We start from the raw sequence: 20,316 nt of genomic DNA, 5'->3' as shown, positions 1-20,316 counted from the left end.
AGATTAGAAATGAGCAGATCAGAGGGACAGTGAAGGTGGAGCAGTTTGGAGATAAAGCCAGAGAGGCCAGGTTGAGATGGTTTGGACATGTGTTGAGGAGGAATAGTGGATATATTGGGCAAAGAATGTTGGAGATGGAGCTAGAAGGAAGGTAGGTAGAAGGAGAAAAGGTAGACCTCAGAGAAGGTTTATGGATGTAGTGAAGGTGGACATGGAGCTGGTTGGTGTGAAAGTAGAGGAGGCAATGGATAGGGCAAGATGGAGGCAGATCATCCGCTGTGGCGACCCCTAAAGGGAGCAGCCGAAAGAAGAAGAAGAACATTCCATATAAACTCAAGACATGCGTAGGTTCACAGATGACTTTGGTATTCACATGTCCTCGCCCCTGGAAATGTCCCGTTTTTAACTGCGAATTAAAAACACAGTAGCAAGTCCTAAGAAAGACCTGCAGGAGAGCAGATGGGCAGATGCTTCCTGTTGTGTTTGTTTTGTCCAACAGAGGGCATCTATGGACCACTTCTACCACTTGTTAGCCTAGTTTTAGAGAACACTGTTGTATAAAACTCCACTGGAAGCTTGCAAGTGTCCAGTGAATGTACAATATCACAACAAATGTCTTTTCAAGACACAAGTGAATCAGGGGTTAAAGTAGGGGTGGTGTTACGACACTGAATCGCATTACCAGGTGATTGGTGGGCCCTGATTGGTACAGACATGCAGTCTACTTGAACGTAGCCACCATGAGATCTACAAACATCATTTTTAAACTGCATCACTCTTTCAGTCTCCATATACGACATACGGGACGTGCTGATAGCAGCATCTCTGTCCAGAACTGAAGCTGCCCAGGGGGGTGTATAGGGTATTAGACTGGATATTAGACTACAGCCAGGGGGCTTTTTCTTGTAGCTACAGATCTCTTTTTCCTGCTAAAATATTTAATAAGAATATGATTTATGGACTCATACAACCACTGAGTCTTCAGTGGTTATTGTACCTCTGCCTCATCCCTACCTGAGCTGCTAGCCCTACTGACTACTGAGGCCCTTTTTACTCTGACTTTATTTCTAAAAAGCAGCTATTGTAAAAAAGGACTATTGTGTAGATGCTCAGAGTAGTGTTACTGTCAAGTTATACAGCCTTCATCATAGTTTATTACAGTACCAGAGTTACCATGGTTACAACACATGAAACTAGGACTGACCTGTTCTAATCAGTTCAAAGAAATAAAAATGTGAATTATTGTTTGCCGAATCGAATATGTCCCTGTCTTCATTTCAGATATATGCTCATCTTACACACTGAATTATGCAGGAACTCTGAAAAAAATGGTGGAATTCTCTTTTAAGTTATTTCCAATAGACGTGACTCTGTTTTTTTGACACTGTAGGACTCACAGCTATTTATAATGGTAGCTCCAGTGTTAAACCAAAGAAGCACACTTCAGACACCAAACACTTGGCTCTTGGCTGATCAACTATATCTGTAATAAGGAAAATTATTCCTTCAACTCCTTTTACCTTTGAAAAAGTTAGCTGAAAATCCTCCTTTGTTGATGGAGCCATCAGAGACGAACTTCATCCACAGCTGGTTGGAGCTGCTCTTGATGTCGACAGGTTTTTCGTAGCCACAGAAGCGGCCAATTAGTGGGCTGCTCTCCGAATTTCCATCACGCACCTCCAGGTAATCATAGCCACAGCTATCATGTCGCTCGATCTGAGATTACATCACAGTTTTCAAATGTACCTCTCAGTTAACAATCATAGGTGAAGCTTTGCTGGGGCAACACAGGGTTATTAGTGCTTTACAATGCGCAACATTATTGTTATTCCACATAAAGTCTTCCTCTTCTGCCTGTTCTGCCCGTTTTGTGTCCGCTAACTCGTACCACAGTTTTTCGAGATATTAAGACTGTTCCAACTTTGGCATGTTTGGTCTGATCAGAAATGGTGTGCTTGTATAGAGCTTTTTGACTGAATGAACAGTTCTCATACAATCATTGTAAAATGACAATTTTTTCTTGTGTAAGTCTTGTGTAGGTGCTACCACCTGGAACAATATATATAACACCCTAGCAACCCCAAGACACCACATGGAATATTGTCCATGTGATATTGTCCACCCTAGCAACTGTCTGCCATAGAATAGTAACTGACAAACAACACCCAAGCACCCAACTAGCCATGGCCTTGCAACCACCTGGAATACCATGGCGACCAACACTCTAGCAACCACTTTGGGATACAACAATCTACACCTTAGAAATCACCTGAAACACCATAACAACAAGACACCCTCTAGGATATCACTGCAACCACCTAATAACCATCTGGGATAGCATAGTAATTGCCTAACCACAGCCTAGCAACTACTTGGGATACCATGGCAACCCCCTAGCAACACCACAGGGAGCACCTAGCGTCACAGTAGCAGCCACCTGCAATCCAAAAGCAACCACCTAGTTACATCCTACACTCTTAAAAGAGATGGTTCTACAAGTGGTCTTTAGTAAAGGTAATGGTTTTGTTTGGAACCACACGAGCTAAAAGGGTTCTACCTAGCACACAAAAAAGGGTTCTCTGGCCTGTAACAATAACAGAACCCATTTGGTGCTAAATAGGTACTCTTTTCAAAAAGGTTCTGTGTAAAACCATTTACAACACATTTTCCATCAAGCTGAAGAACCCTTTCAAAATGCAAAGAATCCTTAATCATGAACAGGGTTCAATGAGTGCTCATGCTTCCATATAGAATCATTTTCTGTAATAAAGAACACTTAAAGAACCATCGTTTTTTTAAAGAGTATATAAACAACCATATCATGATTAAATGATTCTTTGCATGGTGATATGGTTCTTCAGCTTGATGGAGAATGTGCTGTATATGGTTCTACACAGCGCCAAAAAGGGTCCCAATGCTTGTAGCAGAATGCTTTTGGCGCCATATAGAACGCTTTTTAAAAACATATAAAACAATAATGCAGGAAAAACAATAATAAAATCAGAGCAGAGAGTAATTTAGGAAAACAAAAAGAATTACGTTATCCTTTTAGTGTATATATTAAAATAAGGTATTTTTGCAACATTATGTAAGTTTTAACAACAACAAACTAATTCAGCTCCAGCCAGAGGGTGCAGTTCAACACCTACCTCCTCCTTCAGACTGTATATATCAGATTAACAGAGGACAAAAAATATTATATTATATATTTGCACTCATGTCAACTTTGTCATACCTTCAGCCTCAGAGGTCACCTAAAGTAGTCCTGAGTGACTCAGAGGTCAAATGGCACTCAGGTTATGACCAGCTGATTGTCGCCCACCTCAAATGACTGGAAGTTAAGCCCCACATGGAAGCCCTGAGCCACCATCATCTTCCACACACACACTTTATTGGGCCGGTAGTCGTCGGGGTAGTTTGGCGACTGAATCTGACCGCTGTCCCTCCGCATGACACCCCCACAAATCGCTGAGGACACAGCCAGTATTAGAACTTAACAGAAAACTGATGTGCTGCTTTTAATGCTATCATGCATTCTGTTAATCCCTTTATTTGTCATATAAAAAAAGTTATTAAAACTGTCATGAACAAAGAGTAGACATCACTTCGGCGGTTCACTTGAGCATTAATTATATGGCCAGAAATTAAAAATAAAACAAAATTCTAATATTGAAGTTTATATACTTAGAGCCAGTTATTCATTCAACCTAATGTAAAAGTGTAGAACAGACTCAATTTATATCTTAATACCCACAGTCGGTTATTCCCTCAACCTAATGAGACACTGTAGAAGAGACTCCGTTTATACCACAATACCAACATTTAGTGTCAGGTATTCATTCAGCCAAATGAGAAAGTGTAGAACAGTTGAATGGGATCTCTACAAGCATTCTATAAAGATTGACTAACCTTAAAACAGTAACCATGAAATAACACATTAGTGGGCAGAGCTTGGAGAGTCAGTCAGACTGACAGAGTATATTCTGTACCTTCATACACAGCAGAGAACCCTTTCCCCACCCAGTTGCTGCTACTGCGGAACTCCACCCACAGCCGGCTGTCTGTGGAGATGATTGGCTCTGGGAGCTGGTCTCCACAATAACGACCTATAGACAACAACATAACCAGCTTGGAATGATGATCAAAGGTCAAACTGCAATCAGGCAGGGTAGGTGTAAAATCAGAGACAGATACAACTGTGCACTTAAAAGCTCCTTTTACATGTGCACCTAACCATAAATAAACAAGAAGGGGTTAAGTGTGACACAAGCTGGTGATGAAATCCTGGTAAAGTCGACACAGCAATCAATCAGCACCTAGTACAGCACCTGGAAAATACTGGGATGGCTAATGTGTAAACAGACACCAGTACATTACACTTAACCCCTTATAACCCCAAGTATAACTAACCCCTAATACTAACGCTTATTATTCAGTAAATACAATGACCTTACCCCCACGACCCTGACAAAGAAGCAGCTTAGAAAATGGACAGATGGATGGATGGATGGATGGATGGACAATGACCTTAATGCAAACCAGTGGAGCTATTCTTAGGTTACAGAAGTGCATAATAATACTTTGGGCCTGCTGGCGGGTCCGTGGCTTAAGAGGTTAAATTCAGTGATATCTAGATTACAGACAACAAAGCTGAATATTTCTGAGATGCTTTTGCCCTTACACTTCAGAAGAAAAACATTATAGGATGTATTTTGTACATGATTTTAGAGGAAAGCAGTAAAAATACTACACTGCATATGTGCATGGATACTACTGCACAAAAGTGATAAAATTGTCTGAAAAGAAAAAAGTTTATTTATGAAAAACCAAAAAAATCTGTTTAATAACACTTATGCTCATCAATTAGCATCAACAAAGCTAAATTATCACATCAACATGAACAAAATTCAGCCGTCATGATAGCTTCTACTGTTTTTAGCTATTCTCATTCATTCGTATAGAAAACAAAATGGCATAACACATTGCCAGAATTGCAATTGTGCTCTGTAGGAGACCCTGCCAGACTGCTTTGATAGCAGAGGAGGGTAAAGTTCAGCAACCTCACTGCTGGGATTTACTTACATTTAGGGCATCATTTCTTTCAAAGGGGGCAATTATTGATCATCACCCACCCCTAATTCTTCTGCTGCACCATTTAAGGTGGAACAGGAAATTTAGATAGCTACTAAGACATCAGCACCACTAGTGTTTTTTACTCTTTTTATGAAGAAAAGGACCATAATACACTAAAACTACATTAAATTAAGATAATACAATGGTTATCATAACTTATAACAGAGAAAATTCTTAAATTTGTGTGCTTTTTCGGGCACTTATAACACTCTGTTTGGAGTGCGTCTCCAAATGGAAAGTCATGTAGCTCTAACACTTTGGCCTACCCCTCTATCTCAACTAATCGGGAGACCCTACCTCTAGATGTGAACACACAAAACGGAGGGGTAGATCTGAGTGGTAGGGGGAGGGGTGAAATGGGATTGGGCCTTAGCACCAAGCTAATTGTTGGATTATAAGCCTTCATTTCATGTTAGCTACATTAGCCTCACACACTGTAAAAAGTGGCTTGTCAGATCTACTTAAAAAATTACTTCATGTGGAAACAAGTAAATTAACTAACTTTATTCAACTGACATAAATACTTGAAATGAACAATTCTTTCAATCAAAGTAATTTTTGAACAGAACAAAACTACTTCAATTGCTTTTTATTATGTCATTTTTTAAAGTAGATCTGATGAGACACTTTTACAGCGTAAATTAAGATCCAAACTTTACCAAACATGTCTTGGCTGATTAACTACATTTGTAAAAAAGATTTTATTGCCGATTGCTGAATTATTACTTTAAGTGTGCTTAATTAGAGATAGAGTGTAGAGACACCTGGGTGTGAATTTAAATAAGAGAGAAAAACCTTTTAAAGGAGCTTTTCTCCAGTAGCCATTTCGGACCTCCACATGGTCATACCAGCACAGATGGCTCCGGTACAGGTCCATAGAGGTGAAGTTCAGGATGATCTGAAACATGACAGAAAATAAGCACAATCAGTCTGATTTACTGCAGGAACATTCAGCCTTTGACGAGCTTTGCATACAACTTGAAGTAAAATGTCAAACATTCTGGAAATAATTTAGCATCTACATTTTTAAGAGCTTTGAAAGCATTTTTTGGATAAAAAGCCTAGACTTAAGGACTTTACTCATCGATTGCAATTTATTTGTGTAAGAGCAAATTAATTTGATCGCATACATAATTCTTGACGATGATTGCGTGTCAGATATTTCTCAGTGGATGTCGCAAAATTTTCTACAATTAAATCATGAAAAAACAAATATTGATCATTGGTATAGAAACTCAAAATTATTTTTGAGAAACTTGATTCTTTAGCTTCTTATAACAAACCTGAAGTACGAAATCTGGGCGTGATCTTAAACTCTGAGCTCTGTTTTACCCCACATGTAAACACAGTAACTAAAGTAGCTTTTTATCATTTAAGAAATATCAATAAAGTTCGGCCTTTTCTATCTCATAGTGACGCAGAGAATGTTCATGCACAGAATGTTCATGCAGACTTGACAACTGTAATGCTCTTCCTACTGGACTAAGAAAACTATACATCCCTTACAACTCGTACAAAACACAGCAGCGTGCATCCTAACAAAAACGAAAAAGAGAGATCACATCACTCCCGTTTTGAAAAAACTGCACTGTCTGCCTGTATCATTCAGGATAGATTTCAAAGTTCTGCTACTAGTCTTTAAAGCTCAAAACAACCTGCCACCTGCTTACATCACAGAGTGTCTGTCTGTTTATGTTCAGGCACGTAATCTAAGATCTGCAGATAGTGGCCTTCTACAGATACCCTCTGTAAAATACAGAAAACATGGAGAGGCCTCTTTCAGTTATTATGTATCGAAACTGTGGAATTCAATTCCACCTTTTACTAGACAGTCAAGCTCAGAGCTTACTTTTAAGACGCACCTAAAAACATCTCTTTAAATTAGCATTTAATTAGTTTCGTGGTGTTTATTTTGTAATTTAATCGTCTTTTTCTTCTGATTCTAATTTAATACTAATGATTTCTTCTATGTTTTAGCACTTGTCTGTAAAGCACTATAAGCTGGCACCGGCATGAAAAGTGTATAAATACAACCATTATTATTAACTATTATTATAACTCTCACACCAACATTTTTTTTAATGGCAAGGATCCAACATTTTATTCGCTCTTATTTCTGAACTTTTGCCAGAGAGACAAACTCTCTGCCCATTCATAGTTGTCTCTGCTGTTGGCATGGTGACAACTAAGATGATGAACTGGCAGTATGTCAGCAACTTTTAAAAAATATCAGAAGCATCATAATCTCTAAAAGCATCTCAAACTGAGCTACAATGTGAAAGAACTCAAGAATTTCAGCAATTCAGTTCTTCACACTGCTTTCAAAATGCACAGTAGCGCAGTATCACCCTTTGTTCATTGTCTGTGAAGGTAAAAATCAGATTCTAATAAAACTTTAACCCTCTGTGGTCTGAGGTCATTCTCTCAATTTGTTCATATCTTCCTAGATTCCTTTAAAGGCTCTTCATATAACATGATACTCATATGTTTCAGATCAAAATGCTCCAGTATTTTCATCACTACTTTTGAAAACCCCTGCAGCAGCTGTAAACTCTGCACACCATGTGTCTTCGATATGGACTGAATGAAAAATAAAGGGTTTCTGGTGTGATGGGTCAGTCTTCAGTGATTTCCTGAGTGTCCATATGTCAGTTTCACACTAAATGTGGACAGACACACAAATCCATGAATTACAAAAGTTTAAGACATCCCACCCTGTTATTTTGTGCTTTGTTTAGTTTAGAGCTAAATATCAAAAATCAGATAAATAACTCAAACTCGGCTAAGATCTGAGCTGCCAGTTAAAGCTGGCAAAGTTTTAGCTCCTGCATGAGGTGGAGAAACTCTTTGTTCTCCTTTCGCTTTTGTGGAAAGCATCCTATACATGGTCACAGTCCACTTTATGACCTTTTGATAGTTTTTCTGCCCATCTATCTGTGGCGCTCACAACTTGGTGAAATACTAAAGAAAGTCATATTCAAAAGCCCTTCAGATTAAACCGTAAAACCAGAAGGACCCAAGACTGAATGCTGTCATTCAACTGATATTTTGAGTGCTCGGTTCTAGAGAAACTTATTGAGACAGAATTGTTTACAGTGGCAGTGATAGGAACCAGACATCCACCTCTAAAGGCGTCCTCATAGAAAGTTATTACGTGTAATGGTTATGAATACACTGCCTGATGTCTGAGGTTTTGGTTATAAAACTCTTACCATTTCCCCTAGTATTCCTCAAAGTAAACTTTTTTTGTTTTGACTTTACCATTATCAATTGTTTACGCATATCTCAAAACAGTCTGAACAAAAAAAAAAAAAACCCACAGCTGCAGGATGCGGCAGCACCAGATATTTGATTAAATGTATTGGTCAACTTACATTTTTTTTAAACAAAAGATTTAAATATGTCAGGTTGCTCTCGTGTCACTACAGCTTGCTCAGGTGGTCTGAGTGAACACTGAAAAGGAGCCTTTGTGTATCAGTGTTAGGAAGCTCTTTCCTATGTCGGCTTCTGCCTTAGCTTCTAGTCAGGCGTGTATGTGTACCTTCTCTCCTGGGGTGACAGAGATGCTCCAGATGCAGTGCGAGTAGGCGCTGTAGCCATTGGGGAATCCAGGAGAGGAGAAGTTTCCAGAGCTTTCCTGCAGGCTCTCACCACATCCTGCCCACAAAATGCCACGAAATCAACATCACAGCAACTCGAGATCAGAGGAACACCTCAGTTATCTTAATACAACACACAGAGTGATCTGTAATAGGGGTGTGCGATATTGCCAAAAAATGATATCTCGATATTTTCTGTAATTTTGTGGATAACGATAATAGACGATATTTTGCATTATTTAAAAATTAGTTTAAAGCCTTTATATATATATATATATATATATATATATATATATATATATATATATATATATATATATAATATTCTTATATTTTTTAGCTTGCACTTCTTAAATGATATGAATTATTGCTTACTAATTATATTAATTGAAACAATATACTTAATGCATTTTCTTTTTTTAAGGCATATTTTATTTCAAACAAACAAAAACATTGAAATCAATAGTGCAAATAGAATAAATATTCAACAGACACAGAAACAAATACAACATTTGTAAACAAATTACTTGCTTCAAGTTTGGTCAAATTGCACAAAAGGCAAAAAACTAGAGCATGTTTAAGTAAATGAATAACCTTAATACTGTATATTAGTTATATAATATATTAATATATATAAGTATATATAATATTGCACATACATAACAAAAAGTATTAAACAAACTGAAGAACTTGCCAAAAAAGGTGCAGCACTTCTGGGGAAAAAAGGTTTTTAAAGCATTTGTAATCCAATGACTCTAATGTTAACAAAGTCTACAATTTTCAGACAAGAAAGTAACATTGTCTATGTATCAAAATGACAGAAGGACAGAAAAAATAGCAGCATTTTCCAGCATCAATTTTAAGATGCACTGGGCTTCTTGGGATTTACCTCAAGTTGTGTGACAAAAACACCAGCCTGTCCACAGCATCTGGCTTCAAAGCAGCACGGTTACATGTAACAAAATTTCCTCCGGTGCTAAAAACCCTCTCAGAAGGGCTGCTTGAGGCAGGGATGCACAGGTACTTTTTCGCAAGCTTACCCAATCTGGGGAAGTTTACTTCTTGCGTTTTCCACCTGTCAAGTGGATTTACATCACTGTCCACTTCTGGTATCATCAAGTAGCTCTTGATCTCCTTTTCAATTATGGTGTGCAGAGACTCACCTTCTTTGAATTCCTGCAATTTCTTAAAATAACTGCTAAAAGACTTTTGTGTCTTCTTTGCTGGCTCTCCTGTGTCATCATCTCCTCCAACTTTTGCTGCTGATGCCTGAGCTGAAGCAGTTGAGAGACCTTGGGTAGGGCTGTCTTCCTCTGTTGCTATAGCCTGTAGTTCTGCTGTAGCTGTTGTCACAATGACTTTGATTGTGTCATCATCATTGTAGCGATTTTTGAACCGGGGGTCAAGTGTTGATGCCAGACTCAATAGTTCGTCCACACAGTCCTCTGTGTATTTTGTGTTAAGGTACTCAAGGACAGTTTGTTTGATTTTTTTGGTTAGGTCTGTGTCATCAGATTTTATCTTCACGACTTCAGTGTTAAACAAAACCAGCACAGGTTTTAGGTAGGAAACTGTTACAAGTTTCTCACCTGAAAGAGCATCTGTGAACTCTAGAAGAGGCCCAAGTGCTTTGCTGACTGCTTCCAGCACCTCCACATCCTGCCATGTTGGGACAAGGTGTCTGTGCTTTTTGTCTTCAGCCAACACATGACGAATGGCCTTTTCCTGTTCAAGGAATCTCTCTATCATGCGCTGTCTTGAGCCCCATCTTGTTGGTGACTCTGTGATGAGTTTATGCTCCGGAAGCTTCAGCTGCTCTTGTGCATCAGCAAGTTTTTTCTTTTTTTTCCAGCTGTTGGAAAAAGCTCCGACCAGCTTCTTGCAAACCCCAATGGCTCTGTCTATTCTCGGATCCCGCATGCTCCTCTCTGAAAAATGTAATATATATATATATATATATATATATATATATATATATAAATAAAACATTACAACCTATTATATATTACATTATATTTAAATGTCAGGGACTATTTAAAATATTGTTATTTGCATACAACAACAGCTTTGCTTTATGTTACACAATGTACATAACATTTTCACGTTTGCACACACTACTGTAACAAAGTGTAACTTCAATTGCAATTGCAAAGTTACTCACCAATAGCAATATGTAGTCTGTGTCCAAAACATGGAAGCCTCTTCCATTTGTTTATCCGTAGTGCACTGACAACATTAGCCCCACTGTCTGTTGTCATGCACACCATGCAGTCTTCTCGCAGCGACCAAGATGCCAGTGCATCTTGCAGACCTTGGGCAATTAACTCTCCTGTGTGATCTTCAGGAAAGTATGATGTTTGAAAACAGTAGCTTTGCAGGTGCCAAAATTCGTCGATGAAATGCGCTGTCAGTGAGAGGTATGGCTCAGACGTTCTGCTTGACCATAAATCCGCCGTGGTGGAAAAATGTGCGACGTCTTTTAGTTTATGCGCCAGAGTTTGGCGACATGATTCATACAGTTTGGGCAAATCGGTTTGACTGAAATATTTTCGGCCAGGCAGTTTATATCTTGAATCTATAGTGTTTAAAAGTTGTTTAAAGCCATCTCGCTCAACTACTTGAATAGGCACCATGTCTTTTGCGATATAACATGTGACTGCGTCTGTTATCTCTTGCCACCTTCTGCCTTTTTTGTCGTAAGGCACTTTTTTATTAAATGCCTCCGTTAATGATTGCTGTGTGTGTGTTTTACCAGACACATTAGTTGTTTCAGGTTTGTCTATGACTTTGTATAAGCTTTTCATATTCCTTATAATCTTTGCGGTGGTTTGTTCGGTTTGTTTGATGGAACAGGTTAGTTGTCGAGCTTTCTTTTACGGCAACCGCTTTCTTACAAAGTTTGCAAATTGGTGTCTTTTGACCAATGTCAGTCTTTTCAAATCCAAACCATCTCCACGCGAGTGAAGATGATCCTCGCCTAGGAATTAAATCTAAGGCGGTAGATTGCGAGGCTGGCGGAGTGTCTTCACTCATGTTTAGCATTAGGCATTTATGCTAGCGCACAGTATGGACACTCTCAATGCGCACGCGCAGCAGCCGAGGCGCCCCCCCCAGTCTGTAGCATACTCGATAACGTCATCTTACACATCGTTAACGCGGCAATTAAGATATTATCGTAGACGATATATATCGCACACCCCTAATCTGTAATGTGAGCCAACACTGAACAGTTTGGATTTCTGCAGCTCAAGAAAGACAATACGGTTAAAGCTGGGGCCTCAAAATCAAATTACCTAGCTAGGTGGTCTTCTCCAAGAGTGACTGGGCAAAAATGCAAAGTACCCTTTTTTCAAGTATGTATATAAATATGTTCATGTAACACTTTAAAACACAAATATAGGAATAAAAAACATAACTATTTAGCATATCAGTCATGTAAGTGCATTTTAGCAATTATTTTTTCACCACAAATCACAACTACTATTAAAATTACTACTACTACTACTACTACTACTACTACTAATAATAATAATAATAATAATAATAATAATGTGATTATTCCTATTAGTATTAACACTAGTACAAGTGGCAACAAAAATGCATTAGTCTTTATTAAATATTTTACATCAAATAAACATATTTAACTGTAGAACTCGTGACAGTGTTATTATTTTACTTATTGCAAGTGTTGTAGTCTGAGCAGACTCGTTTGATAACTCCATTCAGTTCTTAATTGTGCTGTATCTGCTGTGATTCCTGAATTAATCCACAAAAGCAGGTTTAACTAACCATCACTGTAAATGTACAATCATTGTATCATTGTAGAATGATATCTGAGTTAGCTGTAGCTTAACTACAGTGTGCTCAGTTTTGCTGCGTCAGGTTTTTATTCGAATGCCTTGTCTCATAAGTCTCAGCTGATTTTATATTTTATAGAATAGACACAGTGTCGCAGATCTACCCATCTGGCAGAAATATGAAAAAAGATTTGATTGATTTTTTTTTTATTATCAAATATTAGATTTTAAGAGATGTTGTGATATAACATTCCTCGAAAAATTTAAACAAACATGAATGAATACAGTCAAAACTGCAGTCAATAAAAGAAATATAATCCTTAAGAGCTGGTGCAATTGCATCCCATGTCAAAACAGTAGTGGATTTAGCTTTATATATCACTGCAGTAGTCTGTGCTCAAGGGGGGAACAATGTCATAATAGCATAATAGCCATTGTATCTGTATTGAACAAGTCATGTATAATAGTCTTTTTAGCAGCAGTTAGACCAGCAAAGATGAATCATTTTAAGCTAATGTCAAGGTGAAACAGCCATCTTCATTCAATAAACAGACACAGATTTTTTTAATTATGAATTTCAAGTACATCAGACAATATGGATAACAAACTCCCAGAACATGCTAATCTTATTGCAAACCCAAACACATAGGCAGAAACATGCTGAAAGAATCAGTGCTGTAAACAGTACTATAAGCGTGGGAATGCTGCCCATTTTATGTCTTAAGTGGAGTGGAGCAGCCCTGTGTATGTATTTAACCCTCTGGGATCTGAGGGCTTTTTCTTGATTTTTGCATATTTTTATAACGCAACTTTAAAGGCACTTGCATACGACATATCCGCATATTAAACATGAAAATGTTCAAAACAATCTCAGCTCTCTCTACAATGAGATGCTTTTGCACTGTGTAAAGACGTAATCTAGCCCTAAAGCTGAAAAATTCCAAAGTCCGGCTTTAGACATTCTTAAGATTCCTTGTGAAAATGTACATTTAAATGTTTTGGTGCTTGAAATAAGTTTACCTAAGTGGTAAACACAAAAGAGAGCAGATAAATATTTTTCCCCATCGCTACTTTCCAAAACCGCAGCAGCTACTTCAGCAGTTGTAAACTCTCTGCATGCTATTTAAAGTGTCTTCCTAAGTGTCCACTGGTCAGTTTCATAAAGAATGACACACAAAACCACTAGTTCCACACAGTGAGTGGCAGATCACGTGTATCTCAGCCCCTCTTCATAGCCTCATAACTCCGGATGTGAGTCACGTATGAACTCGCGATAAGATTGAACAGAAAGGCCGACTTTATTCCGGAAATGTTTGAACTGTATTTCTGTGATGAATTAAAAAGATAGTAATAGGAACACAAAAATTCTAATTTGATGCATCAGCTCATTTATCGATGAGATGCAACGAGATCTCCGAGGAGACCTGTGAAGTGCCACCACATCTTTTCGAACTGTAATGTCACTGGTCAGCTTAACGCGCTTGGAGTAAAACGCCAACTGCCAGTTCTGCTACGTCAGCTAACAGATGCCTGAGCTAACTAGCATCATGTTGAGTGATGGGGGGAAAAGAGGGGCCATCCCACCTACCCAGAGGGAGTGAGGCCAATTGTGTTCTCTTGGACTCCCAGCTACAGATGGTTGTTCCACTCGGGAGCACCTCAGGCACCATTTAAGGTGGAATGGGAAAATTCTAACAGGAAGCTGGCGAATGAGTCGCTGAACAGTTTTGTAAATAAAAAGTCTAACGTGAGTGGCATTTTACAAGAAACTATTCAACATTTGTGGAAAAGTTTCCTGCCAGAGATAAGCTAAAGTTAGTCATTTATATCATATTTCTAGCCTATACTAGAACATGAGCCTACACAGACATAGTTGCAGTCAAGATGGTAAAATATTACTCCAATATAATGGACCTAAAATGTTGGCACTCCCAAGTTGGTTTGATTTTTGTTGAAACAGGACAAAATGGCTCTTTTTAACATTTAGTTTGAGACCCCTGCTCTAGAAAATAATACATAATTAGACTCTCTCTGCGGATAAAAGTATCAGGTTGCCTGAGCTTTAAGTCCTTCCATATGACTGTAAATTGTAAATAAAGCAGCAGGAACCGTATATGAGCTTGATGTATAGCATTACAGTTACTGTTGTGTAACTGCCTTAATGCAATAATGAATAATGAACACTGCCCTTGGAGGGAAAGAGCCACTTACTGGGACACTTGTAGAGCTTCCTCGCCTGAGCGATGTCCCCTTTACTCAGACGCGTCCGCTGACCAATTGGTGGTCGTACTCCATTCACATCATAGCGAGGCAGAATTGTATCCAGAAATATACCTCTGTTAAACACAGACAACAGACTTCAACAGGGTGACAAGACTTTAGAACAAAAGAAGAGCAGATGGATGGAAAGTGATGGTCAGAGTAACAATAATCAATAATACAGCGCATTATCTACAGCACTGTGCAAAAATCAGAGACTGACATTTATTTAATTTCTAGTCAAATCAGCCATTAAGCACAAATCATTAATTTTCCAGGAGATATTTCTGAGGAAATTTGATGCAAGACATCAAACAGGAGCTTCAAAAACTGGATTTAATTAAAAATGATTAAAATCTGCAGAGAAAATGTGTCTCCCAACAACCAACATAGACACCAAAACTCTCCCCATCAGATAAACAGCACTTAAAGCTATTATCTTTGAGACAGTGGAGAAAATCAAGCTGCTTCAGATCTGAAAACATCCACAGGTGTTTCTGTCCATCCTTCCACTGTGTCAACTCAGTGCTTTGGGTCTGAAAGGATGTGTAGCTGTCAAGGAGCCTCAGTGAGAACAAAAGACAGATGCACCAAACAAATAATGCACAGTGCACATTTAACTGGAACTCAATAACAGGACTGCATGCACAGTGCACTTTAACTGGAATGCTGTAACAGGACTGCACTGCACCTTTAACTAGAACCCTGTAATGGGACTGTATGCCTAGTGCACTTTAACTGTAACTCTGTAATGGGACTATATGCACATTGCACCTTAAACTAAAACCCTGTAATGGGACTGTATGGTTATTGCACTTTACCTGGAACTCAAACTCTGATTGTATGCAAAGTGCATTTTATGGCCATGAAGATGGGAGGGGAAAAGTTTGGTAGCCCAGTGTCATTCTCCTTGGTAATACGCATCCATAAATTTGCATAGCTCCTGAAGAACCACTGTAGAGAGGGGTGTATTTGCTGTTGAGTTCAAATATCAACAATTGTTTTCCAGAATAATTTACTGCTCATTTGAAAAGGACATTGATGTGCATTAGTATATATTTGCATTTACCTCTCTGAGCATTTTCCATCTTAAATACAGTGAGTGTTATCAAAGCTTTTAACTACCTGTTTTAGCTATAAAACTCTGCTGGTCTAGTTGCTCCATCTGAATGACTGTTTGAGCCGCCTGACATTATCTCACTTTTGGAGGCAAAAAGAAACTAAAGCCAATTAATTTGTATAGATGCACTGAAAATCATTTCACATTAAAGAGATATGGTTGAATAATTTGATACATGTTATGCATTTATTATTTTTTTGAAAAACAATGAACTTGGAGACAAAAAATGCATGCCATGTCAAACACCCTTATGTAAGTTTTTATATTTTCTAAATGTGACCTTAAGCTCAAGCTCAAGAACCAAACAGAAGTGGAATACTGTCCTTTTCAGAGTATTTTACAATGTCAGGATCGCCATCTGGCTCCCTGATTGGGCTTTATGAGAGAGCACTGACCTCTCATTCTGACCGGATGAGTCATCACTCATTTATTGTGCTTTGATTTTCTGGGTTTAGAGGGCTCCTCATAAAGGCTTGACTATGACTTTTTTTTTTAAATGTCAGTTTTTAAGTGTTACTGTAAATTAGTATTTACAACCGTTTGTCACTGTTTGCGCACACTGTGAAATTAGACCTCTGCATTTAACCCACATACGTGCAGTGAAACACCCACATACATGTATGCTAGTGAACACACACACTAGGGGGCAGTGAGCACACTTGCAGTGGGCAGCCCTATCCACGGCGCCCGGGGAGCAATTGTGGGTTAGGTGCCCTGCTCAAGGGCACTTCAGTCATGGACTGTCAGCCAAGGGGATCGAACCGGCAACCTTCCGGTCACAGGGCTGGTTCCCCAACCTCCAGCCCATGACTGCTGAGGAACAGTACACATGGCCTGGCTCCAGGAGCAGTACCTGGTAACCCCCTCCCGGGCAGGGTACATGATATATTGCGTCCATTGTTCATAAGGGATTTTGTATCATGTTAGTCTGGGTCTTCACTCCAGACCTATTTGCTTTTGGTGCAGATCTGGAGCTTAGCTCTGAAGACCCCTAGACCACATAAGCCCTTCCACCATGACAAGGCCCTGATCCAGGTGAGGGCAGAGGACCCGCCCCAGGAAGAGTTTCAGTATCTCATGGTCTTGTTCAAGATGCATGGTCAGAGATTGGCTGCAGGCTGGGTCAGGTGGCAGAAGTCATGCGGTCACTGTATCGGAGTGTAATGGTGGAGATGGAGCTGTAGCAAAGCTCTCTGTTTACCAGTCGTTCTACATCCTGACCCTCACCTGTGATTATAAGCTTTAGGTAAAGACAGAAAGAATGAGGTTACAGATACAAGTGGCGGAAATGAGCTTTCTTTGCAGGGCGGTGGGCTACACTCTACTAACAGGGTGAGGAGCTCAGTCATCTGGAAGAAGCTCCGGGTAGAGCTCCAGTTGATGTAGGCATCTGATCAGGATGGCCCCTGAGTGCATCCCGGTTGAGGTTTGCCAGTCACGGCCTACCAAGAAGAGACAATGAGGCTGTCAAAGGACCTGCTGGAGGGACTATATATTCTTTCTTTCTTGTCCCTCTCTGTTCTGTCATTCTCCCTTCTCATTCTTTTACTCTCGTTTTCGTATTCTTTCTTTCTTATTCCTTTCTTTCTCCCTACTCTCAATCTTTATTCTTCCGCTTTTTTCTTTTCTTCTTATTCTCTCCTTTTCCTCTTCTTCTATTATTTCTTTTTCTTCCTTCACTCTCCTTTCACTTTCTTCTCCTTTGTCCATCTTTCACTCTTTATTTCTTCTCTCCTTCTCTCGCATTCCTTCTTTCTCCTCCTCTCATCTCTTATTCGTTTTCTTCTGCCTCTTTTTCTCTCATTGTCTTTCTTTCTTTCTTTCTCATTACTTATCTTTCTTTTCTCATTCCATCTTTCCTTATTTTCTCTCCTATTATTTCTTCTACTCTCTTCTCCCATACCTTGGTTCTTATTCCATTTTTCTCTCATTCTTTCTTTTCCTCTCCTTCTCTCCTCTCATTATTTTTCCCTCTTTCTCCCTCTTCATCTTGTCTCTCATTTCTTTCTCTCCCTTTCTTCTTTTTTACTTTCTTTTCTCATTCCATCTATTCTCTCATTCCATCTATTCTCTCAATTTTTTAGCTCTCATTTTTTGTTCTCCTAGTTCTTGTTCTGCGTACTCTCTCCCCCCTCCCCTCACCCTTTCTCCCTGTTGCCATGGTAATGATGCTATAGAGGAAGGTCAGTGAACATATATGTACAGCGTGGACTGGAGAGTGAACCTAGAGAGCGCTTCTGAATTTCAATGTTTACTTCTACTTCACACATTACAATAAAAAAGATCCTGAACATACACTCAGTCCTGAGATTTCAAATGCTTGGAGGCTGTAAGCAGTTTAAAATTTTGTCATGCATGTCTGATCGTTGTGCAGTTTTGCATTTATAAATATTCTCCTGCAAGAGCGCTGCTTGTGGACATTTTAATTTATGATAATCAGATCCCAGGGTGAAATGGGGTAATCTGCGCTGGAATAACCAGATGTATCCTTTTATCACTGTGCTCACCATGGCTAGCTCCGTGTCTAAATTTCACATATTTCAGAAATGATTCCCACAGGGTGCCAGAGTAGTGATTTTCAAAAATGCCATTCTTTTTTCCTGCAGAAATAAACAGTTTAGACCCAGAGCTCATGGTCATGGTACCGACTACAGGACAACGACACAACTGCAAAGTTAGATTTAACTGCTGTGATAAAAAAAAAAACTTTGTATCTCCAAAAACTTTGAACTGAAGTTAACAGTAAATTTTTGTATATCTTTTCATCCTTTTATGTTAAGAAAAACTGTGTAGTTTGGCTAATTCACTACCATATTTGCTAGCTATTTGACCATAGTGGCTAATTTGAAACAATACTGCACTGTTCTACACACTCACACAAATGTCTACAATGAAGTGTACTGGTGTCAGAAGCAGGATATTGCCACTGAGCTGGAAGAAGCTGAGCAGCGCATCAACAAAGACGGACAGCAAAGAACACGTAGCCCAAAAGAAGGGGGTACTGTGCGCTATGCCTATGCCCTCACTGACACATGCAGACAGTGAGAGCAAGCTTGCTGGCTGGGGTAGACAGCGAAGGAAACAATGTGAAGAGGCTCGGCAGCGAAGCCCAGCTGGAGCCTGGTGAGAAGGAAGTGGCGTGCATTCCTTTCAACTGCAAAGGTCTGAAGCCAGGTATGCTGAAGAACTGCTGCGCCAAGGTTGTAGCACTAGAAGAGAACTGGGGCTATGCCACCACCAAGGAACAGGTCCCCCAACTTGTGCAGGCCGGGACACTGCACGCCCCAAGGAACTATGCTTGGGAGATTTGCTTGTGTGGATTGCTGGGACGACTGACCCTTAGTGGGTTGGTGTCCATCACAGGCCAAGCAAACTGGTTATCAGAGCATGCCACACTGCCAGGAAAGGGTGCTTATTGTTGCTGTTGTTACTGATGTTGTTGCTGTTATATGTAGTTGTGTTCAAGGAGGGTGGGCTTTGCAGTCAACTAGTAACTGTGTTATCCCCCATGTGTTTCAGTTTGGGATAGTACAGGGCTACGCATTTGTGGTCTTTGTAAAGCTTCTCTGTTGCAGTGCCTGTTCAATAAAAGAGCATTTGCTTGCTGTGTTTTCAGTGTCTTCTTTATTACTGATAATACAGCATAATCAAAGAAAGCTTCAGTTTTTCTGTTGAGTTCAAAATATGAGCAAAAACACTTGGTCTGTGGCCACTAGCATAAAATGCTGATAGCGGCAACTATTTCACACTCTCTACAAAGTAATACTTCTACAAATACAAACAGAAACATTAACATGGCATTCTAGTTTACATTCTGCTGCTCTTACTGATTATGTAATAGTCCTAAACTTCATCTAAATTTGCTAAATTGTTATTAGCTTCAGATGAGAGTGTTTTCAAACACAGAGGATCCTCAAAGGAGTTAATACTGCTTATAGCAGCTCTACCTGCTTTAAAAAGCTGGAAAAATGTAAGAACAGATTACATACCTGGATATGTTTGACATTTAAGTGTCAAACACAACCAGATTTTATTAACATTTTGATTATTATGCCTCAATTTACTGTAAATTGTGTCATAAGCTGAGCTGCTGATAGGACACAAGTTGTCCACCAAGATAAACAGCTGACCGTTATGTTTACAAACATTCTGATTTTGTCCACTTTATAGACAACCAGAGGAGAAATATTATTGTAGTGAATCCTGTACAACTCACTAATCACAAACACTTACTGTACAAAAAGGTACTTGCATGGTATAAGAAAAGTCGTCAAGGTGAATGTGGAGAAGATTCATAGATGATGTTGCTATGGGAACAAGTGAAGATGACCAAAGCACAAATAAAAGATGTTAGGCTTCCTGAGCTCCTCACTGTCTACCGGCATGCAGCAGCCTTTCAGCTCTTTGT

General features: G+C 39.2%; 1 protein-coding gene across 3 annotated transcripts in view; it reads right to left on the bottom strand.

The window, feature by feature from the left end:
* Positions 1-20,316, bottom strand: part of bmp1b (bone morphogenetic protein 1b) — a 67,549-nt gene that overhangs the window by 19,876 nt on the left and 27,357 nt on the right. For all 3 annotated transcript variants that reach the window (XM_017718899.2, XM_037547665.1, XM_037547664.1), the window contains exons 7-12: positions 14,741-14,865; positions 8,675-8,790; positions 5,929-6,031; positions 3,990-4,106; positions 3,323-3,468; positions 1,521-1,716 (exon numbers count right to left, since the gene is read on the bottom strand). In XM_017718899.2, coding sequence (XP_017574388.1) covers positions 1,521-1,716; positions 3,323-3,468; positions 3,990-4,106; positions 5,929-6,031; positions 8,675-8,790; positions 14,741-14,865 — 803 coding nt within the window. The remainder of the gene's footprint in view (positions 1-1,520; positions 1,717-3,322; positions 3,469-3,989; positions 4,107-5,928; positions 6,032-8,674; positions 8,791-14,740; positions 14,866-20,316) is intronic.

The sequence above is a fragment of the Pygocentrus nattereri genome, chromosome 18 (assembly GCF_015220715.1).
Source record: "Pygocentrus nattereri isolate fPygNat1 chromosome 18, fPygNat1.pri, whole genome shotgun sequence".
In the NCBI taxonomy this organism is placed as follows: domain Eukaryota; kingdom Metazoa; phylum Chordata; class Actinopteri; order Characiformes; family Serrasalmidae; genus Pygocentrus; species Pygocentrus nattereri.
The sequence above is the reverse complement of the archived record's forward strand: the minus strand, read 5'-3'. Positions and strand labels throughout refer to the sequence as shown.